General features: G+C 48.9%; 1 protein-coding gene and 1 long non-coding RNA gene across 2 annotated transcripts; one reads left to right on the plus strand and one right to left on the minus strand.

The window, feature by feature from the left end:
- Positions 1-166: 166 nt before the first annotated feature.
- On the plus strand, positions 167-27,004 carry THOC6 (THO complex subunit 6). The gene is made up of 12 exons (XM_058860957.1): positions 167-330; positions 5,998-6,062; positions 7,083-7,186; positions 8,518-8,555; positions 9,862-9,910; positions 12,131-12,202; positions 13,433-13,535; positions 15,821-15,870; positions 16,667-16,729; positions 19,029-19,139; positions 21,706-21,834; positions 26,820-27,004. The coding sequence occupies exons 1-12, from the start codon at positions 167-169 to the stop codon at positions 26,901-26,903; spliced, it is 1,032 nt and encodes a 343-aa protein (XP_058716940.1). The 3' UTR covers positions 26,904-27,004.
- A 51-nt stretch (positions 27,005-27,055) lies between these two features.
- Positions 27,056-27,836, minus strand: LOC131590647 (uncharacterized). Its single transcript, XR_009280181.1, has 3 exons — positions 27,413-27,836; positions 27,204-27,255; positions 27,056-27,133 (listed from the first exon to the last, which is right to left on the minus strand). It is a non-coding gene; the product is annotated as an uncharacterized LOC131590647 (long non-coding RNA).
- Positions 27,837-27,984: the final 148 nt, after the last annotated feature.

Consider the following 27,984-nt stretch of genomic DNA (forward strand, 5'->3'; position numbering starts at 1 on the left):
TTTGTTTTTTTTTTCCCGTTTCTTTTTTTCCCGTTTTTTTTCTCTTTTCCCGTTTTTTTTTTCCCGGTTTTTTCTTTCCCGTTTTTTTCTCTTTTCCCGTTATTTTTTTTTTCCCGGTTTTTTTCCTCTCTCTCTCTCTCCCGCTGTCTGTCTGTCAGCGGCGGCGATGACGTCAGGGCGCGGCGCTGGCGTTGCCGTTGGTGACGTCACGGGGGGCGGGGTGCGGCGGGCGCGGCAGCTGCTGCACCTCTCGGTGCTGGCGCAGAGCGCGGCCCCCTGCGGGCGATACCTGGCGGCCGCCAACGACTGCGGCGAGATCGCCATATTCGGGTGACAGGGGGGGAGGGGATGTCGCGATATGGGGGGGGAATGTCGCGATATTCGGGTCAGGGGGAGGGGATATCGCGATATGAGGGGGCAATGTCGCGATATGAGGGTGAGGGGGGGAGGGGATGTCGCGATATTCGGGTCAGGGGGGGAGGAAGGGGGATGTCACGATATGAGGGGGGAATATCACAATATTCGGGTCAGGGGGGAGGGGATATCGCGATATGAGGGGGAGGGGGGATATTGTGATATAGGGGGGAAGGGGATGTCGCGATATTCGGGTGGGGGGGAGGGGATATCACGATATTCGGGTCAGGGGGAGGGGTATCGCGATATTCAGGTGAGGAGGAGGAGGAGGAAGGAATGTATGTCGCGATATTCGGGTGAGGGGGGGAGGGATATCACAATATTCGGGTCAGGGGGAGGGAATATCGCGATATGAGGGAGGAATGTCGCGATATTCAGGTCAGGGAGGAGGGGATGTCGCGATATGAGGGGGGGAATGTCACGATATTCGGGTCAGGGGGGGGATATCGCGATATTCGGGTCGGGGGGGGAGGGGATATCGCGATATGAGAGGGAGGGGGGGAGGGAATGTCACGATATTCGGGTGAGGAGGAGGAGGAGGGAATGTATGTCACGATATTCGGGTCGGGGGGGAGGGGATATCACAATATGAGGGGGGGAATGTCGCGATATTCGGGTCGGGGGGAGGGATATCGCGATATGAGGGGGGAATATCGCGATATGAGGGGCAGGGGGGGAGGGGATGTTGCGATATTTGGGTCAGGGGATATCGCAATATTCAGGTCAGGGGGGGAGGGGATATCGCGATATTCGGGTCGGGGGGGAGGGGATGTCGTGATATGAGGGTCAGGGGGGGAGGGGATATCGCGATATGAGGGGGAGGAGGGATATCGCGATATAGGGGGGAAGGGGATATCGCGATATTCGGGGGAGGGGGAGGGAATGTCGCGATATTCGGGTGACAGGGGGGGAGGATATCGCGATATTCGGGTCAGGGGGGGAGGGGATATCGCGATATTCGGGTCGGGGGGGGAGGATATCGCGATATTCGGGTGAGGGGGAGGGGGGATATCGCGATATTCGGATGAGGAGGAGGGGGGATATCGCGATATTCGGGTCAGGAGGAGGGGATATCGCGATATTCGGGTCAGGAGGAGGGGATATCGCGATATTCGGGTGAGGGGGAGGAGGGGAAATGAGGGGGAAAGGGCGGGAAAATCTGGAGAAAGGGCGGGAAAGCTGAGGGAGAAATGGCGGGAAAATTGAAGGGGGAAAGGGCGGGAAAATTGAGGGGAGAAAAGGCGGGAAAATCCGGAGAAAGGGCGGGGAAACTGAGGCGGAAAGGGCGGGAAAACTGAGGGATAAATGGCGGGAAAATTGAGGGGAAAAGGGCGGGAAAACTGAGGGAGAAATGGAGGGAAAAGTGAGGGCGGAAAGGGCGGGAAAAGTGGTGGAGAAAGGGCGGGAAAACCAGTGGAGAAAACCGGGAGAAATGGCGGGAAAACTGAAGCGGGAAAGGGCGGGAAACTGAGGGAGAAATGGCGGGAAAAATGAGGGAAAAATGAGGGAAAAAAGGCGGGAAAATCCAGAGAAATGGCGGGAAAAGTGAGGGGGAAAAGGCGGGAAAATTGAGGGAGAAATGGTGGGAAAGCTGAGGGAGGAAAGAGCGGGAAACCTGAGGGAGAAATGGCGGGAAAATCCAGAGAAAAGGCGGGAAAACTGAGGGGGGAAAAGGGCGGGAAAACTGAGGGGAAAAAGGCGGGAAAAACTGAGGGGGAAGTGGCGGGAAAGCTGACGGAGAAAGGGCGGGAAAATCCGGAGAAATGGCGGGAAAAGTGAGGGGGAAAAGGCGGGAAAATTGAGGGAGAAATGGCGGGAAAACTGAGGGAGAAAAGGGCGGGAAAAGTGAGGGGAAAAAAGCGGGAAAACTGAGGGGAAAAGGGCGGGAAAATCCGGAGAAAAGGCGGGAAAAGTGAGGGCGGAAAGGGCGGGAAAATCCGGAGAAACGGCGGGAAAACTGAGGGGGAAAGGGCGGGAAAAGTGAGGGAGAAATGGCGGGAAAACTGAAGCGGGAAAGGGCGGGAAAACTGAGGGAGAAATGGCGGGAAAAATGAGGGAAAAAAGGCGGGAAAATCCAGAGAAATGGCGGGAAAAGTGAGGGGGAAAAGGCGGGAAAATTGAGGGAGAAATGGCGGGAAAGCTGAGGGAGGAAAGGGCGGGAAAAGTGAGGGAGAAATGGCGGGAAAACTGAGGGGGGAAAAGGGCGGGAAAACTGAGGGGGGAAAAGGGCGGGAAAACTGAGGGGGGAAAAAGGCGGGAAAACTGAGGGGAAAAAGGCGGGAAAAACTGAGGGGGAAATGGCGGGAAAGCTAAGGGAGAAATGGCGGGAAAAGTGAGGGGAAAAAGGCGGGAAAATTGAGGGAGAAATGGCGGGAAAGCTGAGGGAGAAAAGAACGGGAAAAGTGAGGGAGAAATGGCGGGAAAATCCGGAGAAAAGGCGGGAAAACTGAGGGGGGAAAGGCGGGAAAACTGAGGGGGAAAAGGCGGGAAAAACTGAGGGGGAAATGACGGGAAAGCTGAGGGCGAAAAGGCGGGAAAAGTGAGGGAGAAATGGCGGGAAAATTGAGGGGAAAAAGGCGGGAAAATCCGGAGAAAGGGCGGGAAAACTGAAGCGGGAAAGGGCGGGAAAACTGAGGGAGAAATGGCGAGAAAACTGAGGGAAAAAAGGCGGGAAAATCCAGAGAAATGGTGGGAAAATCCAGAGAAAAGGCGGGAAAACTGAGGGGGGAAAAGGGCGGAAAAACTGAGGGGAAAAAGGCGGGAAAACTGAGGGGGAAATGGCGGGAAAGCTGAGGGAGAAAGGGCGGGAAAATACGGAGAAATGGCGGGAAAAGTGAGGGGGGAAAAGGCGGGAAAATTGAGGGAGAAATGGCGGGAAAGCTGAGGGAGAAAAGGGCGGGAAAAGTGAGGGAAAAAAGGCGGGAAAATTGAGGGAGAAAAGGCGGGAAAATCTGGAGAAATGGCGGGAAAAGTGGTGGAGAAAGGGCGGGAAAACTGAAGAGGGAAAGGGCGGGAAAACTGAGGGAGAAATGGCGGGAAAATTGAGGGGAAAAAGGCGGGAAAATCCGGAGAAATGGCGGGAAAAGTGAGGGGGAAAAGGCGGGAAAATTGAGGGGAAAAAGGCGGGAAAATCCGGAGAAATGGCGGGAAAACTGAGGGGGAAAGAGCGGGAAAACTGGGGGGGAAAAGGAGGGAAAATTGAGGGAGAAATGGCGGGAAAACTGAGGGAGAAAAGGGCGGGAAAAGTGAGGGGAAAAAAGCGGGAAAACTGAGGGGAAAAGGGCGGGAAAATCCGGAGAAAAGGCGGGAAAAGTGAGGGCGGAAAGGGCGGGAAAAGTGAGGGAGAAAAGGCGGGAAAACTGAGGGGGAAATGGCGGGAAAAGTGATGGAGAAAGGGCGGGAAAACCAGTGGAGAAAACCGGGAGAAAGGGCGGGAAAACTGAGGGAGAAATGGCGGGAAAACTGAGGGAGAAATGGCGGGAAAAATGAGGGAAAAAAGGCGGGAAAATCCAGAGAAATGGCGGGAAAAGTGAGGGGGAAAAGGCGGAAAAATTGAGGGAGAAATGGCGGGAAAACTGAGGGGGGAAAAGGCGGGAAAAACTGAGGGGGAAATGGCGGGAAAGCTGAGGGAGAAAGAGCGGGAAAATCCGGAGAAATGGCGGGAAAAGTGAGGGGAAAAAGGCGGGAAAACTGAGGGAGAAAAGGGCAGGAAAAGTGAGGGGAAAAAAGCGGGAAAACTGAGGGAAAAAGGGCGGGAAAATCTGGAGAAAAGGCGGGAAAACTGAGGGGGGGAAAGGGCGGGAAAACTGAGGGGAAAAAGGCGGGAAAAACTGAGGGGGAAATGGCGGGAAAGCTGAGGGAGAAAGGGCGGGAAAATCCGGAGAAATGGCGGGAAAAGTGAGGGGGAAAAGGCGGGAAAGCTGAGGGAGGAAAGAGCGGGAAACCTGAGGGAGAAATGGCGGGAAAATCCGGAGAAAAGGCGGGAAAACTGAGGGGAAAAAGGCGGGAAAAACTGAGGGGGAAAAGGCAGGAAAATTGAGGGAGAAATGGCGGGAAAACTGAGGGAGAAAAGGGCGGGAAAAGTGAGGGAGAAATGGCAGGAAAATTGAGGGGAAAAAGGCGGGAAAATCCGGAGAAAGGGCGGGAAAACTGAAGCGGGAAAGGGCGGGAAAAGTGAGGGAGAAATGGCGAGAAAACTGAGGGAAAAAAGGCGGGAAAATCCAGAGAAATGGCGGGAAAAGTGAGGGGTAAAAGGCGGGAAAATTGAGGGAGAAATGGCGGGAAAATCCAGAGAAAAGGCGGGAAAACTGAGGGGGGAAAAGGGCGGGAAAACTGAGGGGAAAAAGGCGGGAAAAACTGAGGGGGAAATGGCGGGAAAGCTGAGGGAGAAAGGGCGGGAAAATCCGGAGAAACGGCGGGAAAAGTGAGGGGAAAAAGGTGGGAAAATTGAGGGAGAAAAGGGCGGGAAAAGTGAGGGGAGGAAAGCGGGAAAACTGAGGGAAAAAGGGCGGGAAAATCCGGAGAAAAGGCGGGAAAAGTGAGGGCGGAAAGGGCGGGAAAATCCAGAGAAACGGCGGGAAAACTGAGGGGAAAAGGGCGGGAAAAGTGAGGGAGAAATGGCGGGAAAAGTGAGGGAGAAATGGCGGGAAAATCCGGAGAAATGGCGGGAAAACTGAGGGAGAAATGGCGGGAAAAGTGAGGGAGAAATGGTGGGAAAACTGAGGGGAAAAGGGCGGGAAAAGTGAGGGGAAAATGGCGGGAAAAGTGAGGGAGAAGTGGCGGGAATTGCTTTGGGATCGTTAATTGGGGATCGATAATTGGGGATAATTAATTGGGGGTCATTAACTCACTGAGGGTCGTTAATTGGGGGTCACTAATTAACCGGGGCTCGTTAATTTGAGATAATTAATTAACTAAAGGTCGTTAATTTGTGGTCATTAATTTCCTGGGGGTTGTTAATTTGGGGTAATTAATTAACTGGGGGTGGTTAATTGTGGGTCATTAATTAATGAGGGTGGTTAAGTGTGGGTCATTAATTAATGGGGGTTGGTTAATTGGGGGTCATTAATTAACAGGGGTTATTAATTGGGTGTCGTTAATTAACGAGGGTGGTTAATTGTGGATCATTAATTAATGGGGGTTGTTAATTGTAGGTCATTAATTAATGGGGGTTGTTAATTGGGAGTCATTAATTGTTAATTGTGGGTCGTTAATTAATGGGGGTTGTTAATTGTGGGTTATTAATTAATGGGGGGGTTAATTGTGGGTCATTAATTACCCAGGGATTGTTAATTGGGGGTCATTAATTAATGGGGGTGGTTAATTGGGGGTTATTAAATAACGAGGATCATTAATAATTAACGAGGGTGGTTAATTTGGGATCATTAATTAATGGGGATGGTTAATTGTGGGTCATTGATTAACGGGGGTTGTTAATTGGGTGTCATTAATTAACAGGGGTGGTTAATTAGGGTTAATTAATTAATGGGGGGTGGTTAATTGGTGGTAATTAATTAACAGGGGTTATTAATTGGCGGTCATTAATTAACGAGGCTCGTTAATTGGTCGTTAATTGCTCCCCAGGCTCTCGGCCGCTCTCAGCGCTGAGGCCAAGGAGGAAAATCGGAGACCGGTGAACGTGGTCAGGGGTGAGACTGGTTTATACTGGTTTATACTGGGACATACTGGGACATACTGGTTCATACTGGGAGGGACTGGGAGGGAACTGGGAGGGACTGGGAGCAAAAAACCCGGAGGTTTTGGGGTGAAAAATGGAGATTTTGGGGTTAAAATGGGACTGGGATGGACTGGGATGGACTGGGAGGGACTGGGAGGGAACTGGGATATACTGGGATATACTGGGATGGACTGGGATGAACTGGGATGGACTGGGATGAACTGGGATGGACTGGGATGGACTGGGATGGACTGGGATGGACTGGGATGGACTGGTTTATACTGGTCCATACTGGTCTATACTGGTTTATACTGGTCCATACTGGTCCATACTGGTTTATACTGGTCCATACCGGTCCATACTGGTCCATACTGGTCCATACTGGTTTATACTGGTTCATACTGGTTTATACCGATGCATACTGGTTTATACTGGTTTATACCGGTCCATACTGGTTTATACTGGTCTATACTGGTCCATACTGGTTTATACTGGTCCATACTGGTCCATACTGGTTTATACTGGTCCATACTGGTCCATACTGGTTTATACCGGTCCATACTGGTTTTTACTGGTCCATACTGGTTTATACTGGTCCATACTGGTCTATACTGGTTTATACTGGTCCATACTGGTTTATACTGGTCTATACTGGTTTATACTGGTTTATACTGGTCCATACTGGTCCATACCGGTCCATACTGGTTTATACTGGTCCATACTGGTTTATACTGGTTTATACTGGTTTATACTGGTCCATACTGGTTTATACTGGTCCATACTGGTTTATACTGGTCCATACTGGTCCATACTGGTTTATACTGGTCCATACTGGTCCATACTGGTCCATACTGGTTTATACTGGTCCATACTGGTCCATACTGGTTTATACCGGTTTATACTGGTCCATACTGGTCCATACTGGTCCATACTGGTCCATACCGGTCCATACTGGTTTATACTGGTTTATACTGGTTTTTACTGGTCCCAGCTCACTCGGGCCCCGTTTATTCCTTGGCCTCGACCGAGCGGCTCCTCCTGAGCGGCGCCGACGGAGAAATCCGGGCCTGGGGCTGGGCCGAGCTGGGCAGGAAGGTAATTAATGCTAATTAACGCTAATTAATAATCATTAATAGTCATTAATAATGATTAATAATAATTAATAATGATTAAATGGAAATTAATCTGAAATTAAACAAAAATTAACCCAAAAATCGTCGAAAATCGGCTCAAATCGCCTCAAATCACCTCAGAATTGGCACTAATTGACATTAATTATTGTTAATTAGCACTAATTAATAATAATTAATAATAATTAATAATAATTAAATGGAAATTAACCTGAAATTAAACAAAAATTAACCCAAAAATCGTCGAAAATCGGCTCAAATCGCCCCAAATCACCTCAAAATTGGCACTAATTAGCACTAATTAACACTAATTAATAATGATTTGTAATAAATAATAATAATTAATGGTAATTAAATGGAAATTAAAGTGAAATTAAACAAAAATTAACCCAAAAATCGTCGAAAATCAGCTCAAATTGCCCCAAATCACCTCAAAATTGGCACTAATTAAGACTAATTAATGTTAATTAGTACTAATTGATAACAACTAATAATAATTAATGGTAATTAAATGGAAATTAAACTGAAATTAAACAAAAAATAACCCAAAAATCATCAAAAATCAGCTCAAATCGCCCAAAATCACCTCAAAATTTACACTAATTAACGCTAATTATAGCTAATTAATAACAGCTAATGCTAATTAATGGTAATTAGTGGTAATTAATGCTAATTAAACTGAAATTATCTTGAAATTAACCCAGAAATCGTCAAAAATCAGCTCAAATCACCCCAAAATCGCCCAAAATCACCTCAAAATTGACACTAATTAACACTTATTAATGCTAATTAGCACTAATTAATAATAATTAATAATAATTAATGGTAATTAAACTGAAATTAAACTGAGGTTTATCCAAAATTAACCCAAAAAATCATCAAAATCAGCTCAAATTGCCCCAAAATCACCCAAAACTATGTCAAAATTAACATTGATTAATCCTAATTAACACTAATTAATGCTAATTAATGCTAATTAACCCAAAATCCCCCCAAAATCCTTCGAATTCCCCAAATTCCTCCCCAAAATTCCAAAAATGTCCCAAAAATCCCCAAAATTCCCAAAATTTCTCCAAAATCCCCTAAATTTCACCCAAATCTCCCCAAAATCCCCCCAAAAATTCCCCCAAAATTCCCAAAATTCCCCAAAAATTCCCAAAATCCCCCAAAATCCCCCCAGAAATTCCCAAAATTCCCCAAAAATTCCCCCAAAATCCCCCCAAAAATTCCCAAATTTCCCAAAATCCCTGAAATTTCCCCCAAAATTCCCAATTTTCCATCCCCTCCCCCCCCCAGGGCTGTCGGGAGCTCTGGACTCGCCGCCCCCCCTGCAGGTAAATCCTAAATTTGGGGGAATTTTGGGAATTTTGGGGGGTTTATTGGGATTTTGGGGATTTTTGGGAATTTTTGGGGAATTTTTGGAAATTTTTTGTGGTTTTTTGGGAATTTTTAGGGAATTTTTGGGAATTTTTAGGAATTTTTTGGTGTTTTTCGGGAATTTTTGGGGAATTTTTTGGAATTTTTTTGGTGTTTTTTGGGAATTTTGGGGAAATTTTGGGGTTTTTTGGGAATTTTGGGGAATTTAGGGCAATTTTTGGGGGATTTTTGGGGGGTTTTTTTTGAATTTTTGGAAATTTTTGGGAATTTTTGGGGGATTTTGGGGAATTTTTTGGGATTTTGTGAATTTTTAGGGTTTTTGGGGAATTTTGGGGATTTTTTTGGGAATTTTGGGGATTTTTGGGGTGGATTTTTTGGGAATTTTTAGGGGATTTTTGGGGAATTTTTCGGAATTTTTTTGGTGTTTTTTGGGAATTTTGGGGGATTTTTAGAGGTTTTTTGGGAATTTTTGGGGAATTTTTGGGAATTTTTGGGGAATTTTTGGTGTTTTTGGGAATTTTGGGAATTTTTGGGGGATTTTTTGGGTTTTTGGGAATTTTTGGGGGGTTTTTTTGGGAATTTTTGGGATTTTTTTGGGAATTTTTTTGGTGTTTTTTGGGAATTTTCGGGAATTTTTTGGGGAATTTTTTGGTGTTTTTTGGGAATTTTTGGGATTTTTTGGGGGTTTTTTTGGGGAATTTTTTTGGTTTTGGGGAATTTTTGGGGGATTTTTGGGAATTTTGGGGGGGTTTATTGGGATTGTGAGATTTTTTGGGAATTTTTTAGGGTTTTTTGGGGATTTTTTGGGAATTTTTTTGGATTTTTGGGAATTTTGGGGAATTTTTGGGAATTTTTTTTGTGTTTTTTGGGAATTTTGGGGATTTTAGGGGGATTTTTTGGGGAATTTTTGGGAATTTTTTGGGTTTTTTGGGAATTTTGGGGATTTTTGGGAATTTTTGGGGGGGTTTTGGGGAATCTTGGTTTTTTTTGGGAATTTTTGGGAATTTTTGGGGGGGATTTTTTGGGGTTTTTTGGGTCCCCCAAACTCGGGGTCCCCTGGGGGGGATTTTGGGGGGATTTTGGGGGGATTTTGGGATGAATTTTGGGGGGATTTTGGGAGGATTTTGGGGGATTTTGGGAGGATTTTCGGGGATTTTGGGGGGATTTTGGGGGATTTTGGGAGGATTTTCGGGGATTTTGGGGTTATTTGGGGGATTTTGGGGGATTTTGGGACCCCCAAACTTTGCCCCTCCCCCCCCGCAGGAGCAGCCTGGAGGTGCCGGAGATCAACGGGCTGGAGGTGAACCAGAGGGTGAGGAACCCCAAAATACCCCAAAATCACCCCAAAAATCCACCAAAATCACCCCAAAAATCCATCCCAAATTCACCCCAAAATCATCCCAAAATCACCCCAAAATCTGCCCCAAAATTCACCAAAATCCCCCCAAAATCACCCGAAAATTCATCCCAAATTCACCCTAAAATCTGCCCCAAAATTCATCCCAAATTCACCCCAAATTCATCCCAAATTCACCCCAAAATCACCACAAAATCACCCCAAAAATCACCCAAAATTCATCCCAAATTCACCCCAAAATACCCCAAAAATCACTTCCAAAATACCCCAAAATCTGCCCCAAAATCACCCCAAAACCACCCCAAAATCACCCCAAAATACCCCAAAATCACCACAAAATCTCCCCAAAATCTCCCCAAAATTCATCCCAAATTCACCCCAAAACCCCCCCAAAATCACCCAAAAATCACCCGAAATTCATCCCAAAATCACCCCAAAATCTTTCCCAAAATTCCCAAAAATTCACCCTAAAAATCCCCGAAATTCACCCCAAAATTCACCCCAAAAATTATCCAAAATCACCCCAAAATCACCCCAAAATCACCCCAAAATCTGCCCCAGAACCACCCCAAAATCACCCCAAAATCACCCCAAAAATCCACCAAAATCACCGCAAAATCACCCCAAAATCACCCCAAAATTCATCCCAAAGTTCCAGGAAATTCACCCAAATTTCACCCCAAAACCACCCCAAAATCTGCCCCAAAATTCACCAAAATCACTCCAAAATTCACCCCGAAATCCATCCCAAAATACCCCAAAATCCCCAAAATCACCCCAAAATCACCCCCAAAATTCCAGAAAATTCACCCAAAATTCACCCCAAAATCCATCCCAAGTTCCCAGATTTTTGGGGATAATTCCCGGATTTTTGGGATCCCGAATTCCCGGATTTTGGGGATTTTTGGGATAATTTTGGTGACAATTCCCGGATTTCTGGGACCCCGAATTCCCGGATTTTTTGGTGACAATTCCCGGATTTTTGGTGACAATTCCCGGATGATTTTTGGGACAATTCCTGGATTTTTGGGATCCCAAATTCCCGGATTTTTGGGGACAATTCCCGGATTTTTGGGACCCCAAATTCCGGGATTTTTGGTGACAATTCCGGAATTTTTGGGATAATTCCAGGATCACTGGATGCTTTGGGGTTTTTTTGGGATTTTTCCCGGATTTTTGGTGACAATTCCAGGATTTCTGGGATCCCGAATTCCCGGATTTTTGGGGATTTTTGGGATAATTCCTGGATAATTTTTGGGATAATTCTGGGATTTTTGGGATCCCAAATTCCCAGATTTTTGGGATTTTTCCCGGATTTTTGGGGACAATTCCCGGATAATTTTTGGGATAATTCCCGGATTTTTGGAATAATTCCCGGATTTTTTGGGATAATTCCTGGATAATTTTGGGGATAATTCTGGGATTTTTGGGACAATCCCCTGGATTTTTTTGGGGATAATTCCCAGATTTTTGAGATCCCGAATTTCCGGATTTTGGGGATTTTTGGGATAATTTTTGGGATAATTCCCGGATTTTTGGGACCCCGAATTCCCGGATTTTTGGTGACAATTCCGGGGTTTTTGGGATAATTCCAGGATCACTGGGTGCTTTGGGGTTTTTTTGGGATAATTCCTGGATTTTTGGGGATAATTCCCGGATTTTTGGGATCCCGAATTCCCGGATTTTTGGGGATTTTTGGGATAATTCCTGGATAATTTTGGGGATAATTCCAGGATTTTTGGGATCCTGAATTCCCGGATTTTTGGGGACAATTCCCAGATTTTGGGGATTTTTCCCGAATTTCTGGGACCCCAAATTCCCGAATTTTTGGGATCCTGAATTCCTGATTTTTGGGGACAATTCCCGGATTTTTGGGATCCCGAATTCCCAGATTTTGGGGATAATTCCCAGATATTTTTTGGGACAACTCCCGGATTTTTGGTGACAATTCCCGGATTTTTGGGGACAATTCCTGAATTTTTGGGATCCTGAATTCCTGGATTTTTGGGATTTTTGGAATAAATTTTGAGATTTTTCCCGGATTTTTGGGACCCCAAATTCCCAGATTTTTGGGGATAATTCCCAGATTTTTTTGAGATTTTTCCCGGATTTCTGGGAACCCAAATTCCCGGATTTTTGGGGTTAATTCCCGGATTATTTTTGGGATAATTCCAGGATCACTGGGTGGTTCTGGCCGGGGGCGACGGCGCCGTTCGGATCCTGGACCTGGAGAGCGGCGCCTTCACCGTGAGGAGAATCCCGGAATTCCGGGAATTCCAGGAAATTTGGGAATTCTGGAAATGATTTGGGGAAATTTGGGAATTTGGGAATTTGGGAATTTTGGGAATTTGGGATTTGGGGATTTGGGATTTTGAGGGCGGCGCCTTCACCGTGAGGAGGAGGAGGAAAACCCCGGAATTCCGGGAATTCTGTGGGAATTCCGGGAAATTTGGGAACGATTTGGGAATGATTTGGAGAAATTTGGGAATTTTGGGATTCGGGAATTTTGGGATTCGGGAATTTGGGATTTGGGAATTTGGGAATTTGGGAATTTTGGATTTGGATTTGGAGTTTGGGAATTTGGGAATTCTTTGGGAATGATTCGGGAATTCTTTGGGAATTCAGGGATTTGGGATTTGGGGATTTGGGATTTGGGACCTGGAGAGCGGCGCCTTCACCGTGAGGAGGAGGAGGAAAACCCCGGAATTCCGGGAATTCTGTGGGAATTCCGGGAAATTTGGGAATAATTCGGGGATTTGGGGGATTTTGGGGTGGTTTTGGGGGTTCCTGGGGTGATTTTGGGGCTGTTTTGGGGGATTTTGGGGGTTCCTGGGGGTTCCTGGGCTGATTTTGGGTGATTTTGGGGTGATTTTGGTGTTTTTGGCTGATTTTGGGGCAGTTTTGGGTGATTTTGGGGTATTTTGGGTGATTTTGGGCTGTTTTGGGTGATTTTGGGGGTTCCTGGGGTTTTTTGGGGGTTCCTTGGGGTGTTTTGGGGCTGTTTTGGGTGATTTTGGGGCCGTTTTGGGGGATTTTGGGGCAGTTTTGGGGTGAATTTTGACATTTTTGGGGCTGTTTTGGGTGATTTTGGGGGTTCCTGGGGGGTTTTGGGGGTGTTTTTGGGTGATTTTGGGGTGAATTTTGCCATTTTTGGGGTGTTTTGGGGTGATTTTGCCGTTTTTTGGGTGTTTTGGGGCTCAGCACGAGCTGCGGGGGCACCAGGACCTGGTTCACGTGGTGGCTCTGCGGGAGCTGTTTTGGGGCAATTTTGGGGGATTTTGGGGCAGTTTTGGGTGATTTTGGGTGATTTTGGGGTGAATTTTGCCCATTTTGGGGTGTTTTGGGTGATTTTTGGGGCTGTTTTGGGTGATTTTGGGGTTTCCTGGGGGGTTTTGGGGGTGTTTTTGGGTGATTTTGGGGTGATTTTTGCCATTTTTGGGGTGAATTTTGCCGTTTTTGGGGTGTTTTTGTGCCCAGCACGAGCTGCGGGGGCACCAGGACCTGGTTCACGTGGTGGCTCTGCGGGAGCAGCTGCCCCAGGTGCTCTCGGGGGGCGAGGACGGAACCGTGCGGCTCTGGGGTGAGTTGGGACCCCCAAAAACCCCCAAATCCACCCCAAAAAACCCCAAATCCATGCCAAAAACCCTGAAATTCACCCCAAAAAACCCCAAAATCCGCCCTGAAAACCCCTGGGGTGAGATGGGACCCCAAAAACCCCAAAATTCGCCCCAAAAATCCCAAAATTCACCCAAAAATCCCCAAAATTCACCCCAAAAAACCCTGAAATTCACCCCAAAAAACCCAAAAATCCGCCCTGGGAACCCCTGGGGTGAGATGGGACCCTAAAAACCCCAAAATTCACCCCAAAAATCCCAAAATTCAAAAAAAAAAATCCCCAAATTCATTCAAAAAACCCAAAATCCGTCCCAAAAACCCCAAAATTCACCCCAAAAACTCCCAAAATCAACCCCAAGACCCCCAAAATTCTCCCCAAAAATCCCAAAACCCACCCCAAAAACCTCTGGGGTGAGATGGGACCCCAAAAACCCCGAAATTCACCCCAAATTCATCCCAAATCCAACCTGTGCGGCTCTGGGGTGAGTTGGGACCCCCAAAAACCCCAAAATCCGCCCCAAAAACCCCGAAATTCACCCCAAAAATCCCAAAATCTGCCCTGAAAACCCCTGGGGTGAGATGGGACCCCAAAAACCCCAAAATCCACCCCAAAAACCCTGAAATTCACCCCAAAAAACCCCTGGGGTGAGTTGGGACCCCCAAAAACGCCCAAATCCACCCCAAAAACCCTGAAATTTACCCCAAAAAACCCAAAAATCTGCCCTGAGAACCCCTGGGGTGAGATGGGACCCCAAAAATACCCCAAAATTTGCTCCAAAAATCCCAAAATCCGTCCCAAAAATCCCCAAATCCACCCCAAAATTCCCGAAATCCACCCCAAAAACCTCTAAATTCACCCCAAAAAACCCAAAATTCACCCCAAAAATCCCAAAATCAACCCCCAAAAATCCCAAAATTCAAAAAAAATCCCCAAATTCATTCAAAAACCTCAAAATCCGTCCCAAAAACCCAAAAATTCAGCCCAAAAAACCCCTGGGGTGAGATGGGACCCCAAAAACCCCAAAATTTGACCCAAAAATCCCAAAATTAAAAAAAAAAATCCCCAAATTCATTCAAAAACCCCAAAATTCACCCCAAAAACCCCAAAATTCTCCCCAAAAATGCCAAAATTCAAAAAAAAATCCCCAAATTCATTCAAAAACCCCAAAATTCACCCCAAAAATCCCAAAATCCAACCCTAAAATCCCCAAAATTCCCCAAATCCCTTGAAATTCCCCCAAAATTCCCCCAAGTTTCCAGAAAATTCCCCCAAATTCCCTCCAAAATCCCCTCGAATTCACCCAAAATCTCCCAAAATTCCCCCAAATCCTTGAAAATTTGCCCCAAATCCCCCAAAATTCCCCCAAATTCATCCAAAAATCCCAGGAAATTCCCCCAAATTCCTTCCAAAATTTCAATAAAATTCCCGGAATTCTCCCAAATCCCTCAAAATTCCCAAAGATTTCCCCGAAACTCCCAAAAATTTCCCCAAATTCCCTCTAAAATTCCCCAAAATTTCCCGGAAATCACTCAAAATCGACCTGAAATCCCTAAAACTTTTCCAGAATTCCCAAAATTCCCGAAGATTTCCTCAAATTCCCCCAAAATTCTCAAAAATTCTGGAAAATTCTGAAAAAAAAACCCCAAAATTCTCCCTAAAATTTCCTCCAAATTCCCAAAATTTCCCCCAAAATTCCTGAAAGTTCCCCAAAAAAATTTCCTCAAATTCCCCAAACTTCCCCAAAATTTCCCCAGAATCTCCAAAAAAAAAATCCCAAAATTCCCCAAAAATTCCCAAAAATTCCCAAAAATTCCCCAAAATTCCAAAAAACTCCCCAAAATTCCTCCTAAAATTCCCAAAATTTTCCCGAAATTCCCTCAAAATTCCCCAAAATCACAGAAAATTCTCTCAAAATTCCCAAAAATTCCCCCAAATTCCTCAATACTCCCCAAAAAATCCCCAAAATTTCCCAAAATCCCAGAAAATTCCCAAAAATTCCCCCAAAATCTCCCAAAAATTCCCCCAAAATTCCCAAAAATTCCCAAAATTTTCCCAAAATTTTCCCAAAATTCCCCAAAATTCCCCCAAAATTCCCCCAAAATTCCCAAAAATTCCCAAAATTTTCCCAAAATTCCCCCAAAATTCCCCCAAAATTCCCCAGAATTCCCAAAATTTTCCCAAAATTCCCCGAATTTCCCCCGGAATTCCCATTTTTCCCGTTTTTCCCGTTTTTCCCGTTTTTCCCGCAGATCTCCGGACGGGATCCCAGGTGCAGCTGATCGAGGTGCACAAATACCAGGTGGGAACTGGGATGAACTGGGAGGGAACTGGGATGGACTGGGATGGACTGGGAGGGAACTGGGATGAACTGGGATGAACTGGGATGGACTGGGATGGACTGGGATGAACTGGGAGGGACTGGGAGGGAACTGGGAGGGACTGGGAGGGAACTGGGAGGGACTGGGAGGGAACTGGGAGGGACTGGGAGGGAACTGGGCGGGAACTGGGAGGAACTGGGATGGACTGGGATGGACTGGGAGGGAACTGGGATAGACTGGGAGGGAACTGGGATGGACTGGGATGAACTGGGATGGACTGGGATGGACTGGGATGGACTGGGAGGGACTGGGATGGACTGGGAGGGAACTGGGAGGGAACTGGGATGGACTGGGAGGGAACTGGGAGGGAACTGGGATATACTGGGATGAACTGGGAGGGACTGGGATGGACTGGGATGGACTGGGAGGGACTCACACAGGCACAAACTGGTCCATACTGGTTTATACTGGTCCATACTGGTTTAAACTGGTTTATATTGGTTTAAACTGGTCCATACTGGTTTATACTGGTGCATACTGGTTTAAACTGGTTTATATTGGTTTATACTGGTCCATACTGGTTTGAACTGGTCCATACTGGTTTATACTGGTCCATACTGGTTTGAACTGGTCCATACTGGTTTATACTGGTCCATACTGGTTTGAACTGGTCCATACTGGTTTATACTGGTCCATACTGGTCCATACTGGTTTATACTGGTCCATACTGGTTTAAACTGGTCCATACTGGTTTATACTGGTCCATACTGGTTCCAGGAGTGCAGCCGTCCCCAGCTGGGCAAGTGGATCCGGTGTTTGGCCACTGAGAGCGACTGGATGGTGAGGGGGAGGGGCCAGAGGGGGAGGGGCCTGAGGGGGAGGGGCCTGAGGGGGAGGGGCCAAAAGGGGGAGGGGCCAGAGGGGGAGGGGCCAAAAGGGGGAGGGGACAGAGGGGGAGGGGACAGAATGGGGAGGGGCCGAGGGGGGAAAGGACAGAGGGGGAGGGGCCAGAGGGGGAGGGAACAAAGGGGGAGGGGCCAGAGGGGGAGGGGACAAAAGGGGGAGGAGTCAAAAGGGAGAGGGGCAAAAGGGGGAGGGGCCGGAGGGGGAGGGGCCAGAGGGGGAGGGGCCAGAGGGGGAGGGGACAAAAGGGGAGGGGCCAAATGGGGAGGGGACAAAAGGGGGAGGGGCCAGAGGGGGAGGGGCCAAAGGGGGAGGGGCCAAAGGGGGGAGGGGCCAAAAGGGGGAGGGGCCAGAGGGGGAGGGGCCAAAAGGGGGAGGGGCCAGAGGGGGAGGGGCCAGAGGTGGAGGGGACAAAAGGGGGGAGGGGCCTGAGGGGGAGGGGCCAGAGGGGGCGGGGCCAGAGGGGGAGGGGCCAGAGGGGGAGGGGCCAGAGGGGGCGGGGCCAGAGGGGGCGGGGCCAGAGGGAGAGGGGTCAAATGAGGGAGGGGCCAGAGAAGGAGGGGCCAAAAGGGGGAGGGGCCAGAGGGGGAGGGGCCAGAGGGGGAGGGGCCAGAGGGGGAGGGGCCAGAGGGGGAGGGGCCAGAGGGGGCGGGGCCAGGGGGAGGAACCAAAAGGGGTGGGGCCAGAGGGGGCGGGGCCTCGGCAAAAGGGAGGGGCTTGTGGGGAGGGGGCGGGGCCTCGGTGAAAGGGGAGGGGCTTGTGGGAAGGGGGCGGGGCCTCAGTGAAAGGGGAGGGGTTTCCAGGGAATGGGCGGGACCTCAGCAAAGGAACGTGGCTGGGGGTGGGCGTGGCCTGGCCCTGACCACACCCCTTTTCCCGGGTGTGGTCTGCCCCGACCACGCCCCTTTTCCCGGGTGTGGGCGTGGCCTAACCCTGACCCCGCCCCTTTCCCTTGCTGGGTGTGGCCTAACCCTGACCACGCCCCTTTTCCCAGTTTGGGGGGTGTGGTCTAACCCTGACCCTGCCCCTTGTCCTTGGTGGGCGTGGTCTAACCCTGACCCCGCCCCTTTTCCCTTGGTGGGCGTGGCCTAACCCTGACCACGCCCCTTTTCCTCGGTGGGCGTGGCCTAACCCTGACCACGCCCCTTTCTCTTGGTAGGTGTGACCTAACCCTGACCACGCCCCTTCTCCCGACTGTGGGTGTGGCCTAACCCGGACCACGCCCCTTTTCCTGGGTGTGGGTGTGGCCTAACCCTGACCACGCCCCTTTTCCATTGGTGGGCGTGACCTAACCATGATCATGCCTCTTCCCTGGGCATGGCTTAACCTTGACCACGCCCCTTTTCCTGGATGGGAGTGGCCTGGCAGTGACCCCGCCCCTTTTCCTGTCGGGGGCGTGGCCTAACCCTGACCACGCCCCTTTCTCCGGGTGTGGGCGTGGCCTGACCCTGACCCCGCCCCTTTTCCCGGTTTGGGGGGCGTGGCCTAACCCTGACCACGCCCCTTTTCCCGGTTTGGGGGCGTGGCCTAACCCTGACCACGCCCCTTTTCCCTTGGTGGGCGTGGCCTAACCCTGACCACGCCCCCATTTCCCTTTCAGTGGGCGTGGCCTAACCCTGACCACGCCTCTTTCCTTGGTGGGTGTGGCCTAACCCTGACCACGCCCCTTTCGCTCTGTGGGCGTGGCCTAACCCTGACCACGCCCCTTTTCCCTTGGTGAGCGTGGCCTTACTCTGACCACGCCCCTTTTGCCGGGTGGGCGTGGTCTAAACCTGACCACACCCCTTTTCCCTTAATGGGCGTGGCCTAACCTTGACCACGCCCCCTTTTGCCGGGTGGGTGTGGCCTGACTCTGGCCCCCGCCCCTTTTCCGGTTTGGGGGCGTGGCCTAACACTGACCACGCCCTCTTCCCTCGGTGGGCGTGGCCTAACCCTGACCACGCCCCTTTTCCTGGATGGGCGTGGCCTGGCAGAGACCACACCCCTTTTCCTGTCGGGGGCGTGACCTGGCTCTGACCACGCCCCTTTTCCTGTCGGGGGCGTGACCTGGCTCTGACCACGCCCCTTTTCCCGGTTTGGGGGCGTGGCCTAACCCCGACCCCGCCCCTTTTTCTGGCCTGGGGGCGTGGCCTAACACTGACCACACCCCTTTTCCTCTGTGGGTGTGGCCTAACCCTGACCACGCCCCTTTTCCCTCGGTGGGCGTGGCCTAACCCTGACCCCGCCCCTTTTCCAGGTGTGTGGGGGTGGCCCCGCCCTCACCCTGTGGCACCTGCGCTCCGTGACCCCGACCACGGTGTTCCCGCTGGCCCCGCCCCAGCACCACGCCCTCTTCCACCAGGACATGGTGAGAAACCAGTATAAACCAGTATAAACCAGTATGAACCGGTATAGACCAGTATAAACCAGTACAGACCAGTATAGACCAGTATAGACCAGTACAGACCAGTATAGACCAGTATAAACCAGTATAAACCAGTATAGACCAGTATAAACCAGTATAGACCAGTATAAACCAGTATGGTCCCGCCCCAGCACCACGCCCTCTTCCACCAGGACATGGTGAGAAACCAGTATAAACCAGTATAAACCAGTATAGACCAGTATAGACCAGTATAGACCAGTATAAACCAGTATAAACCAGTATAAACCAGTATAGACCAGTGTAAACCAGTATAAACCAGTATAGACCAGTATAGACCAGTATAAACCAGTACAGACCAGTATAAACCAGTGTAGAGCGGTATAAACTAGTATAAACCAGTATAGACCAGTATAAACCAGCATAAACCAAACCAGTATAAACCAGTATAAACCGGTACAGACCAGTATAGACCATTATAGACCAGTATAGACCAGTATAAACCAGTATAAACCAGTATAGACCAGCCCCAGCACCACGCCCTCTTCCACCAGGACATGGTGAGACACCAGTACAGACCAGTATAAACCAGTACAGACCAGTATAGACCAGTGTAAACCAGTATAGACCAGTATATCCCAGTATAAACCAGTATAAACCAGTATAAACCAGTACAAACCAGTATAGACCAGTATAGACCAGTAAAAACCAGTTTAATCCGCGTGTTCTGTTCCCAGTTTGGGACTGGGATGGACTGGGGTGGTCCCAGTTCCCTCCCAGTTCCCTCCCAGTCCATCCCAGTTCCATCCCAGTTCATCCCAGTTCATCCCAGTCCATCCCAGTTCATCCCAGTCCATCCCAGTCCCCTCCCAGTCCATCCCAGTCCATCCCAGTCCATCCCAGTCCATCCCAGTTCCATCCCAGTTCCATCCCAGTTCATCCCAGTCCATCCCAGTCCCTCCCAGTCCCTCCCAGTTCCCTCCCAGTTCCTCCCAGTTCATCCCAGTCCCTCCCAGTCCCTCCCAGTTCCTCCCAGTCCCCTCCCAGTCCATCCCAGTCCATCCCAGTCCATCCCAGTTCATCCCAGTCCATCCCAGTTCCCTCCCAGTTCCATCCCAGTCCATCCCAGTCCATCCCAGTTCCCTCCCAGTTCCCTCTCAGTTCATCCCAGTTCATCCCAGTCCATCCCAGTTCATCCCAGTCCATCCCAGTTCCCTCCCAGTTCCATCCCAGTCCATCCCAGTCCATCCCAGTTCCCTCCCAGTCCCCTCCCAGTCCATCCCAGTTCATCCCAGTCCATCCCAGTCCATCCCAGTCCATCCCAGTTCCCTCCCAGTCCATCCCAGTCCATCCCAGTTCCCTCCCAGTCCATCCCAGTTCCCTCCCAGTTCCCTCCCAGTTCCCTCCCAGTCCCTCCCAGTTCCCTCCCAGTACCATTTTTAACCCTTAAATCTCCACTTTTAACCCTTAAATCTCCATTTTTCACCCCAAAATCTCCGTTTTTCACCCCAAAACCGCCGGGTTTTTTGCCCCCAGTCCCTCCCAGTCCCTCCCAGTCCCTCCCAGTTCCCTCCCAGTCCCTCCCAGTCCCTCCCAGTCCCTCCCAGTTCCCTCCCAGTCCATCCCAGTCCATCCCAGTCCATCCCAGTTCCCTCCCAATGCCACTTTTAACCCTTAAATCCCCATTTTGACCCCAAAATCTCCATTTTTCACCCCAAAACCGCCGGGTTTTTTGCTCCCATCCCCTCCCAGTTCCTCCCAGTCCCTCCCAGTCCATCCCAGTCCATCCCAGTTTATCCCAGTTCATCCCAGTCCCTCCCAGTTCCCTCCCAATACCATTTTTAACCCCCAAAATCCCCATTTTTGACCCCAAAATCTCCATTTTTCACCCCAAAACCGCCGGGTTTTTTGCCCCCAGTCCCTCCCAGTCCCTCCCAGTCCATCCCAGTTCATCCCAGTCCCTCCCAGTTCCCTCCCAGTACCATTTTTAACCCTTAAATCTCCAATTTTAACCCTTAAATCTCCATTTTCTACCCCCAAAATCTCCATTTTTCACCCCAAAACCGCCGGGTTTTTTGCCCCCAGTCCCTCCCAGTTGCCCCCAGTCGCTCCCAGTATATCCCAGTACATCCCAGTTTATCCCAGTCCCTTCCAGTTCATCCCAGTCCATCCCAGTTTGTCCCAGTTCCCTCCCAATGCCACTTTTAACCCTTAAATCTCCATTTTTAACCCTTAAATCTCCATTTTTAACCCTTAAATCTCCATTTTTCACCCCAAAACCGCCGGGTTTTTTGCCCCCAGTCCCTCCCAGTTGCTCCCAGTACATCCCAGTCCCTCCCAGTCCATCCCAGTCCCCTCCCAGTTCATCCCAGTTCATCCCAGTTCCCTCCCAGTACCATTTTAACCCTTAAACCTCGATTTTTAACCCTTAAATCTCCATTTTTAACCCCAAAATCTCCGTTTTTCACCCCAAAACCGCCGGGTTTTTTGTCCCCAGTTGCTCCCAGTATATCCCAGTACATCCCAGTCCATCCCAGTTTGTGATTGGCAGGTGCTGTCAGGGGGGGCGGGGCCAGCCCTGCACCTGCTCCAGCTCAGCGGGGACGTGCGGGGGAGGGTCCCGGTGTCACCCCCGGCCCTGCGGAGCCTCTGTCTGCACCCCCGCTCACCTGAGCACCAGGTGAGACCCCAAAATATCCCAAATCCATCCCATAATATCCCAAATCCATCCCAAAATTATCATGAATTTATCCCAAATTTATCCTGAATTTATCCTGAATTTATCCCAAATTTATCCCGAATTTATCCTGAATTTATTCTGAATTTATCCCAAATTTATCCCGAATTTATCCTGAATTTATCCCGAATTTCTCCTGAATTTATCCTGAATTTATCCCAAAATTATCCTGAATTTATCCTGAATTTATCCTGAATTTTTCCCGAATTTATTCTGAATTTATCCCAAATTTATCCTGATTTTATCCTGAATTTATCCTGAATTTATCCCGAATTTATCCTGAATTTTTCCTGAATTTATCCTGAATTTATCCTGAATTTATCCTGAATTTATCCTGAATTTATCCTGAATTTATCCCAAATTTATTCTGAATTAATTCTGAATTTATCCAGATTTTATCCTGAATTTATCCCAAATTTATCCTGAATTTATCCCAAATTAATCCTGAATTTATCCTGAATTTATCCTGAATTTATCCTGAATTTATCCTGAATTTATCCTGAATTTATCCTGAATTTATCCCAAATTTATTCCAAAATTATCCTGAATTTTTCCCAAATTTATCCCAAATTATCCCAAATTTTTCCCGAATTTATCCTGAATTTATCCTGAATTTATCCTGAATTTATCCCGGTCTCTGTCTGCACCCCCGCTCACCTGAGCACCAGGTGAGACCCCAAAATCCATCCCATAATATCCCAAATTTATCCCAAAATATCCCAAAATTATCCTGAATTTATCCCAAATTTTTTCTGAATTTATCCTGAATTTATCCGGAATTTATCCGGAATTTATCCCGAATTTATCCTGAATTTATCCCGAATTTATCCCAAATTTATCCTGAATTTATCCTGAATTTATCCTGAATTTATCCCGGTCTCTGTCTGCACCCCCGCTCACCTGAGCACCAGGTGAGACCCCAAAATCCATCCCATAATACCCCAAAATTATCCTGAATTTATCCTGAATTTTTTCTGAATTTATCCTGAATTTATCCCAAATTTATTCTGAATTTATTCTGAATTTATCCTGAATTTATTCTGAATTTATTCTGAATTTATCTGGAATTTATCCTGAATTAATTCTGAATTTATCCCAAATCCATCCCAAAATTATCCTGAATTTATCCTGAATTTATCCCAAATTTATTCTGAATTAATTCTGAATTTATCCCGAATTTATCCTGAATTTATCCCAAATTTATTCCAAATTTATCCTGAATTTATCCTGAATTTATTCCAAATTTATTCTGAATTTATCCTGAATTTATCCCAATTTTATTCCAAATTTATCCTGAATTTATCCTGAATTTATTCCAAATTTATTCTGAATTTATCTCAAATCCATCCCAAAATTATCCTGAATTTATACCGAATTTATTCTGAATTTATCCCAAATTTATCCTGAATTTATCCTGAATTTATCCTGAATTTATCCTGAATTTATCCTGAATTTATCCTGAATTTATCCTGAATTTATCCCGGTCTCTGTCTGCACCCCCGCTCACCTGAGCACCAGGTGAGACCCCAAAATATCCCAAATCCATCCCATAATATCCCAAATCCATCCCAAAATTATCCTGAATTTATCCTGAATTTATCCTGAATTTATCCCAAATTTATCCCAAATTATCCCAAATTTTTCCTGAATTTATCCCGAATTTATCCCAAATTTTTCCTGAATTTATCCCAAATTTATCCCAAATATTTCCCAATTTATCCCAAATTATTGCAAATTTATCCTGAATTTATTCTGAATTTATCCTGAATTTATCCCAAATTTATCCCGAATTTATCCTGAATTTATCCTGAATTTATCCCGAATTTATCCCAAATTTATCCTGAATTTATCCTGAATTTATTCTGAATTAATTCTGAATTTATCCCGAATTTATCCTGAATTTATCCTGGTCTCTGTCTGCACCCCCGCTCACCTGAGCACCAGGTGAGACCCCAAAATCCATCCCATAATATCCCAAAATATCCCGAATTTATCCCAAATTTATCCTGAATTTATCCCAAATTTATCCTGAATTTTTCCTGAATTTATCCCAAATTTATTCCGAATTTATCCTGAATTAATTTGAATTTATCCCAAATTTATCCCAAATTTATTCTGAATTTATCCCGAATTTATCCCGAATTTATCCTGAATTTATCCTGAATTTATCCCAATTTTATTCCAAATTTATCCTGAATTAATTTGAATTTATCCCAAATTTATCCCAAATTTATCCTGAATTTATCCCAAAATTATCCTGAATTTATCCCAAATTTATCCCAAATTTATCCCAAATTTATCCCAAAATTATCCCAAATATTTCCCAGTTTACCCCAAATTATTGCAAATTTATCCTGAATTTATTCTGAATTAATTCTGAATTTATCCTGAATTTATCCTGAATTTATCCTGAATTTATCCCAAATTTATCCTGAATTTATCCTGAATTTATTCTGAATTTATCCTGAATTTATCCCGAATTTATCCTGAATTTATCCTGAATTTATCCTGAATTTATCCCGAATTTATCCTGAATTTATCCTGAATTTATCCCGAATTTATCCCGAATTTATCCCAAATTTATCCCAAATATTTCCCAATTTATCCCAAATTATTGCAAATTTATCCTGAATTTATTCTGAATTAATTCTGAATTTATCCTGAATTTATCCCGAATTTATCCCAAAATTATCCTGAATTTATCCCGAATTTATTCTGAATTAATTCTGAATTTATCCGGAATTTATCCTGAATTTATCCTGAATTTATTCTGATTTTATCCCAAATTTATCCGGAATTTATCCCAAATTTATCCTGAATTTATCCCAAATTTATCCCGAATTTTCCCCAAATTTATCCCAAATTGCCCCAAGTTTGGGGGCGGGGCTGGGGGGCGGGGCTAAACTGATGGGCGTGGTCTGGGTGGGCGTGGCTTGTACTGAGTGGGAGGGGCTTGTGCTAAAGGGGCGTGGCTTATGCTGAGTGGGTGGGGCTTGTGCTAAGGGGCGTGGCTTATGCTGAGTGGGCGTGGCTTTGTGCTAAGGGGGCGTGGCTTAACAGGAGTGGGATGGGCTTGTGGCAGTGGGAGGGGCTTAAGGGGGCGTGGCTCGTGCTGAGTGGGAGGGGCTTTTGCTAAGGGGGCGTGGTTTATGATGAGTGGGAGGGGCTTGGAGGGGCGTGGCTTAACAGGAGTGGGAGGGGCTTGTGGGAGTGGGAGGGGCTTTGGAGGGGCGTGGGTTAACAGGAGTGGGAGGGGCTTGTGTTAAGGGGGCGTGGCTTATGTTGAGTGGGAGGGGCTAGAGGGGGCGTGGCTTAACAAGAGTGGGAGGAGCTTGTGTTAGGGGGCGTGGCTTCTGTTGAGTGGGAGGGGCTTGTGCTAAGGGGGCGTGGCTTATGTTAAGTGGGAGGGGCTTGTGGCAGTGGGTGGGGCTTGGAGGGGGCGTGGCTTAACGAGTGGGAGAGGCTTGGACTAAGGGGCGTGGCCGGGTGGGCGTGGCTTGTTGAGTGGGAGGGGCTTTGTGACAAGGGGCGTGGCTTGTGTTGAGTGGGAGGGGCTTGTGACTGGGAGGGTTTTGAGGGGGCGTGGCTTAATGGGAGTGGGAGGGGCTTGCATTAAAGGGGCGTGGCTTATGCTGAGTGGGAGGGGCTTGTGCTAAGGGGGCGTGGCTTAACAGGAGTGGGAGGGGCTTGTGATGGGGTTTGCTGGGTGGGCGTGGCTTATGGTGAGTGGGAGGGGCTTGTGGCAGTGGGAGGGGCTTTGTGTTAGGGGGCGTGGCTTAACTGGAGTGGGCATGGCCTAACGGGAGTAAGAGTGGTTACGGTTCAGCGGGTGGGCGTGGTTAGTGGGCGTGGCTTTGTGAAAAGGGGCGTGGCTTGTTCTGGGTGTGGTCAGGTGGGCGTGGCTTGTGCTGGGTGTGGCTGGGTGGGCGTGGTTTGGGGGTGAAAGGGTGTGGCTGGGTGGGCGTGGCTTGTGCTGGGTGTGGTCAGTGGGCGTGGCTTGTGCTGGGTGTGGCCAGGTGGGCATGGTTTGGGTTAAAAGGGTGTGGCTGGGTGGGCGTGGCTTGGGTTAAAGGGGTGTGGTCGGGTGGGCGTGGCTTGTGTTTAAAGGGGCGTGGCCTGTGCTGGGTGTGTCTGGGTGGGCGTGGCTTGTGCTGGGTGTGGCTGGGTGGGCGTGGCTTGTGTTGGGTGTGGCTGGGTGGGCGTGGCTTGTGTTGGGTGTGGTCGGGTGGGCGTGGCTTGTGCTGGGTGTGGCTGGGTGGGCGTGGCTTGTGTTGGGTGTGGCTGGGTGGGCGTGGCTTGTGTTGGGTGTGGTCGGGTGGGTGTGGCTTGTGCTGGGTGTGGCTGGGTGGGCGTGGCTTGTGTTGGGTGTGGCTGGGTGGGCGTGGCTTGTGCTGGGTGTGGCTGGGTGGGCGTGGTTTGTGCTGGGTGTGGCTGGGTGGGCGTGGCCTCTGTGTGTGGGTGTGGCTGGGTGGGCGTGGCTTGTGTTGGGTGTGGCTGGGTGGGCGTGGCTTGTGCTGGGTGTGGCTGGGTGGGCGTGGCTTGTGCTGGGTGTGGCTGGGTGGGCGTGGCTTGTGCTGGGTGTGGCTGGGTGGGCGTGGTTTGTGCTGGGTGTGGCTGGGTGGGCGTGGCCTCTGTGTGTGGGTGTGGCTGGGTGGGCGTGGCTTGTGTTGGGCGTGGCTGGGTGGGCGTGGCTTGTGCTGGGTGTGGTCGGTGGGCGTGGTTTGGGTGTGGCTGGGTGGGCGTGGCTTGTGTTTAAAGGGGCGTGGCTTGTGCTGGGTGTGACTGGGGGCGTGGCCTGTGGTGGGCGTGGCTTTTTGTGAGCATGGTTGGTGGGTGTGGCCTGTGGTGGGTGTGGTTCTGGGTGTGGTCTTTGGTGGGTGTGGTCAGTGGGCGTGGCCTGGGTGTGAGAATGACCCCGCCCCCCGCAGGTGCTGACGGTGGCCGGGAACAGCCCCAAGATCGACGTCTTCACCAACCTGGGATATCGGGCGTTCTCACTGAGCCTCACCTGAGCACACCTGGGGACACCTGAACACACCTGAACACACCTGAACCTCACCTGAACCTCACCTGAACTCATCTTCACCAACCTGGGATATCAGGTGTTCTCACTGAGCCTCACCTGAACACCTGAGATACACCTGGGGACACCTGGGGACACCTGAACACACCTGGGGACACCTGGGGACAGCTGGGGACACCTGAACCTCACCTGAACCCATCTGAGACCATGTGAGATCACCTGAACCAACCTGGGCTACAGAGCCTTCTCACTGAGCCTCACCTGAACACCTGGGGACACCTGGGGACACCTGAACCTCACCTGAACACACCTGGGGACACCTGAACCTCACCTGAACACACCTGAACCTCACCTGAACCCATCTGAGATCACCTGAGACCATGTGAGATACACCTGAACCTCACCTGAACTCATCTTCACCAACCTGGGATATCGGGCGTTCTCACTGAGCCTTACCTGAACACACCTGGGGACACCTGAACCTCACCTGAAGCTCACCTGAACACACCTGAACCCACCTGGGCTACACAGCCTTCTCGCTGAGCCTCACCTGAGCACACCTGGACACACCTGGGGACACCTGAGATCACCTGAACCTCACCTGAACTCATCTTCACCAACCTGGGATATCGGGCCTTCTCACTGAGCCTCACCTGAGCACACCTGGGGACACCTGAACCTCACCTGAACCTCACCTGAACACACCTGAACCTCACCTGAACCCACCTTCACCAACCTGGGATATCGGGCGTTCTCACTGAGCCTCACCTGAGCACACCTGGGGACACCTGGGGACACCTGAGATACACCTGAGATCACCTGAACCCATCTTCACCAACCTGGGATACAGAGCCTTCTCACTGAGCCTCACCTGAACACACCTGGGGACACCTGAGATCACCTGGAGCTCACCTGGACTCACCTGGACTCACCTGGACTCACCTGAACCCACCCAGAGCTCACCTGGACTCACCTGGGTTCTCCTGGGGTCTTCTGGGCTGACCTGGACTCACCTGGGCTCACCTGGGGCTCACCTGGTCTCACCTGGACTCACCTGGTCTCACCTGGAG

This window comes from Poecile atricapillus, chromosome 34 (genome assembly GCF_030490865.1).
Source record: "Poecile atricapillus isolate bPoeAtr1 chromosome 34, bPoeAtr1.hap1, whole genome shotgun sequence".
NCBI lineage: Eukaryota > Metazoa > Chordata > Aves > Passeriformes > Paridae > Poecile > Poecile atricapillus.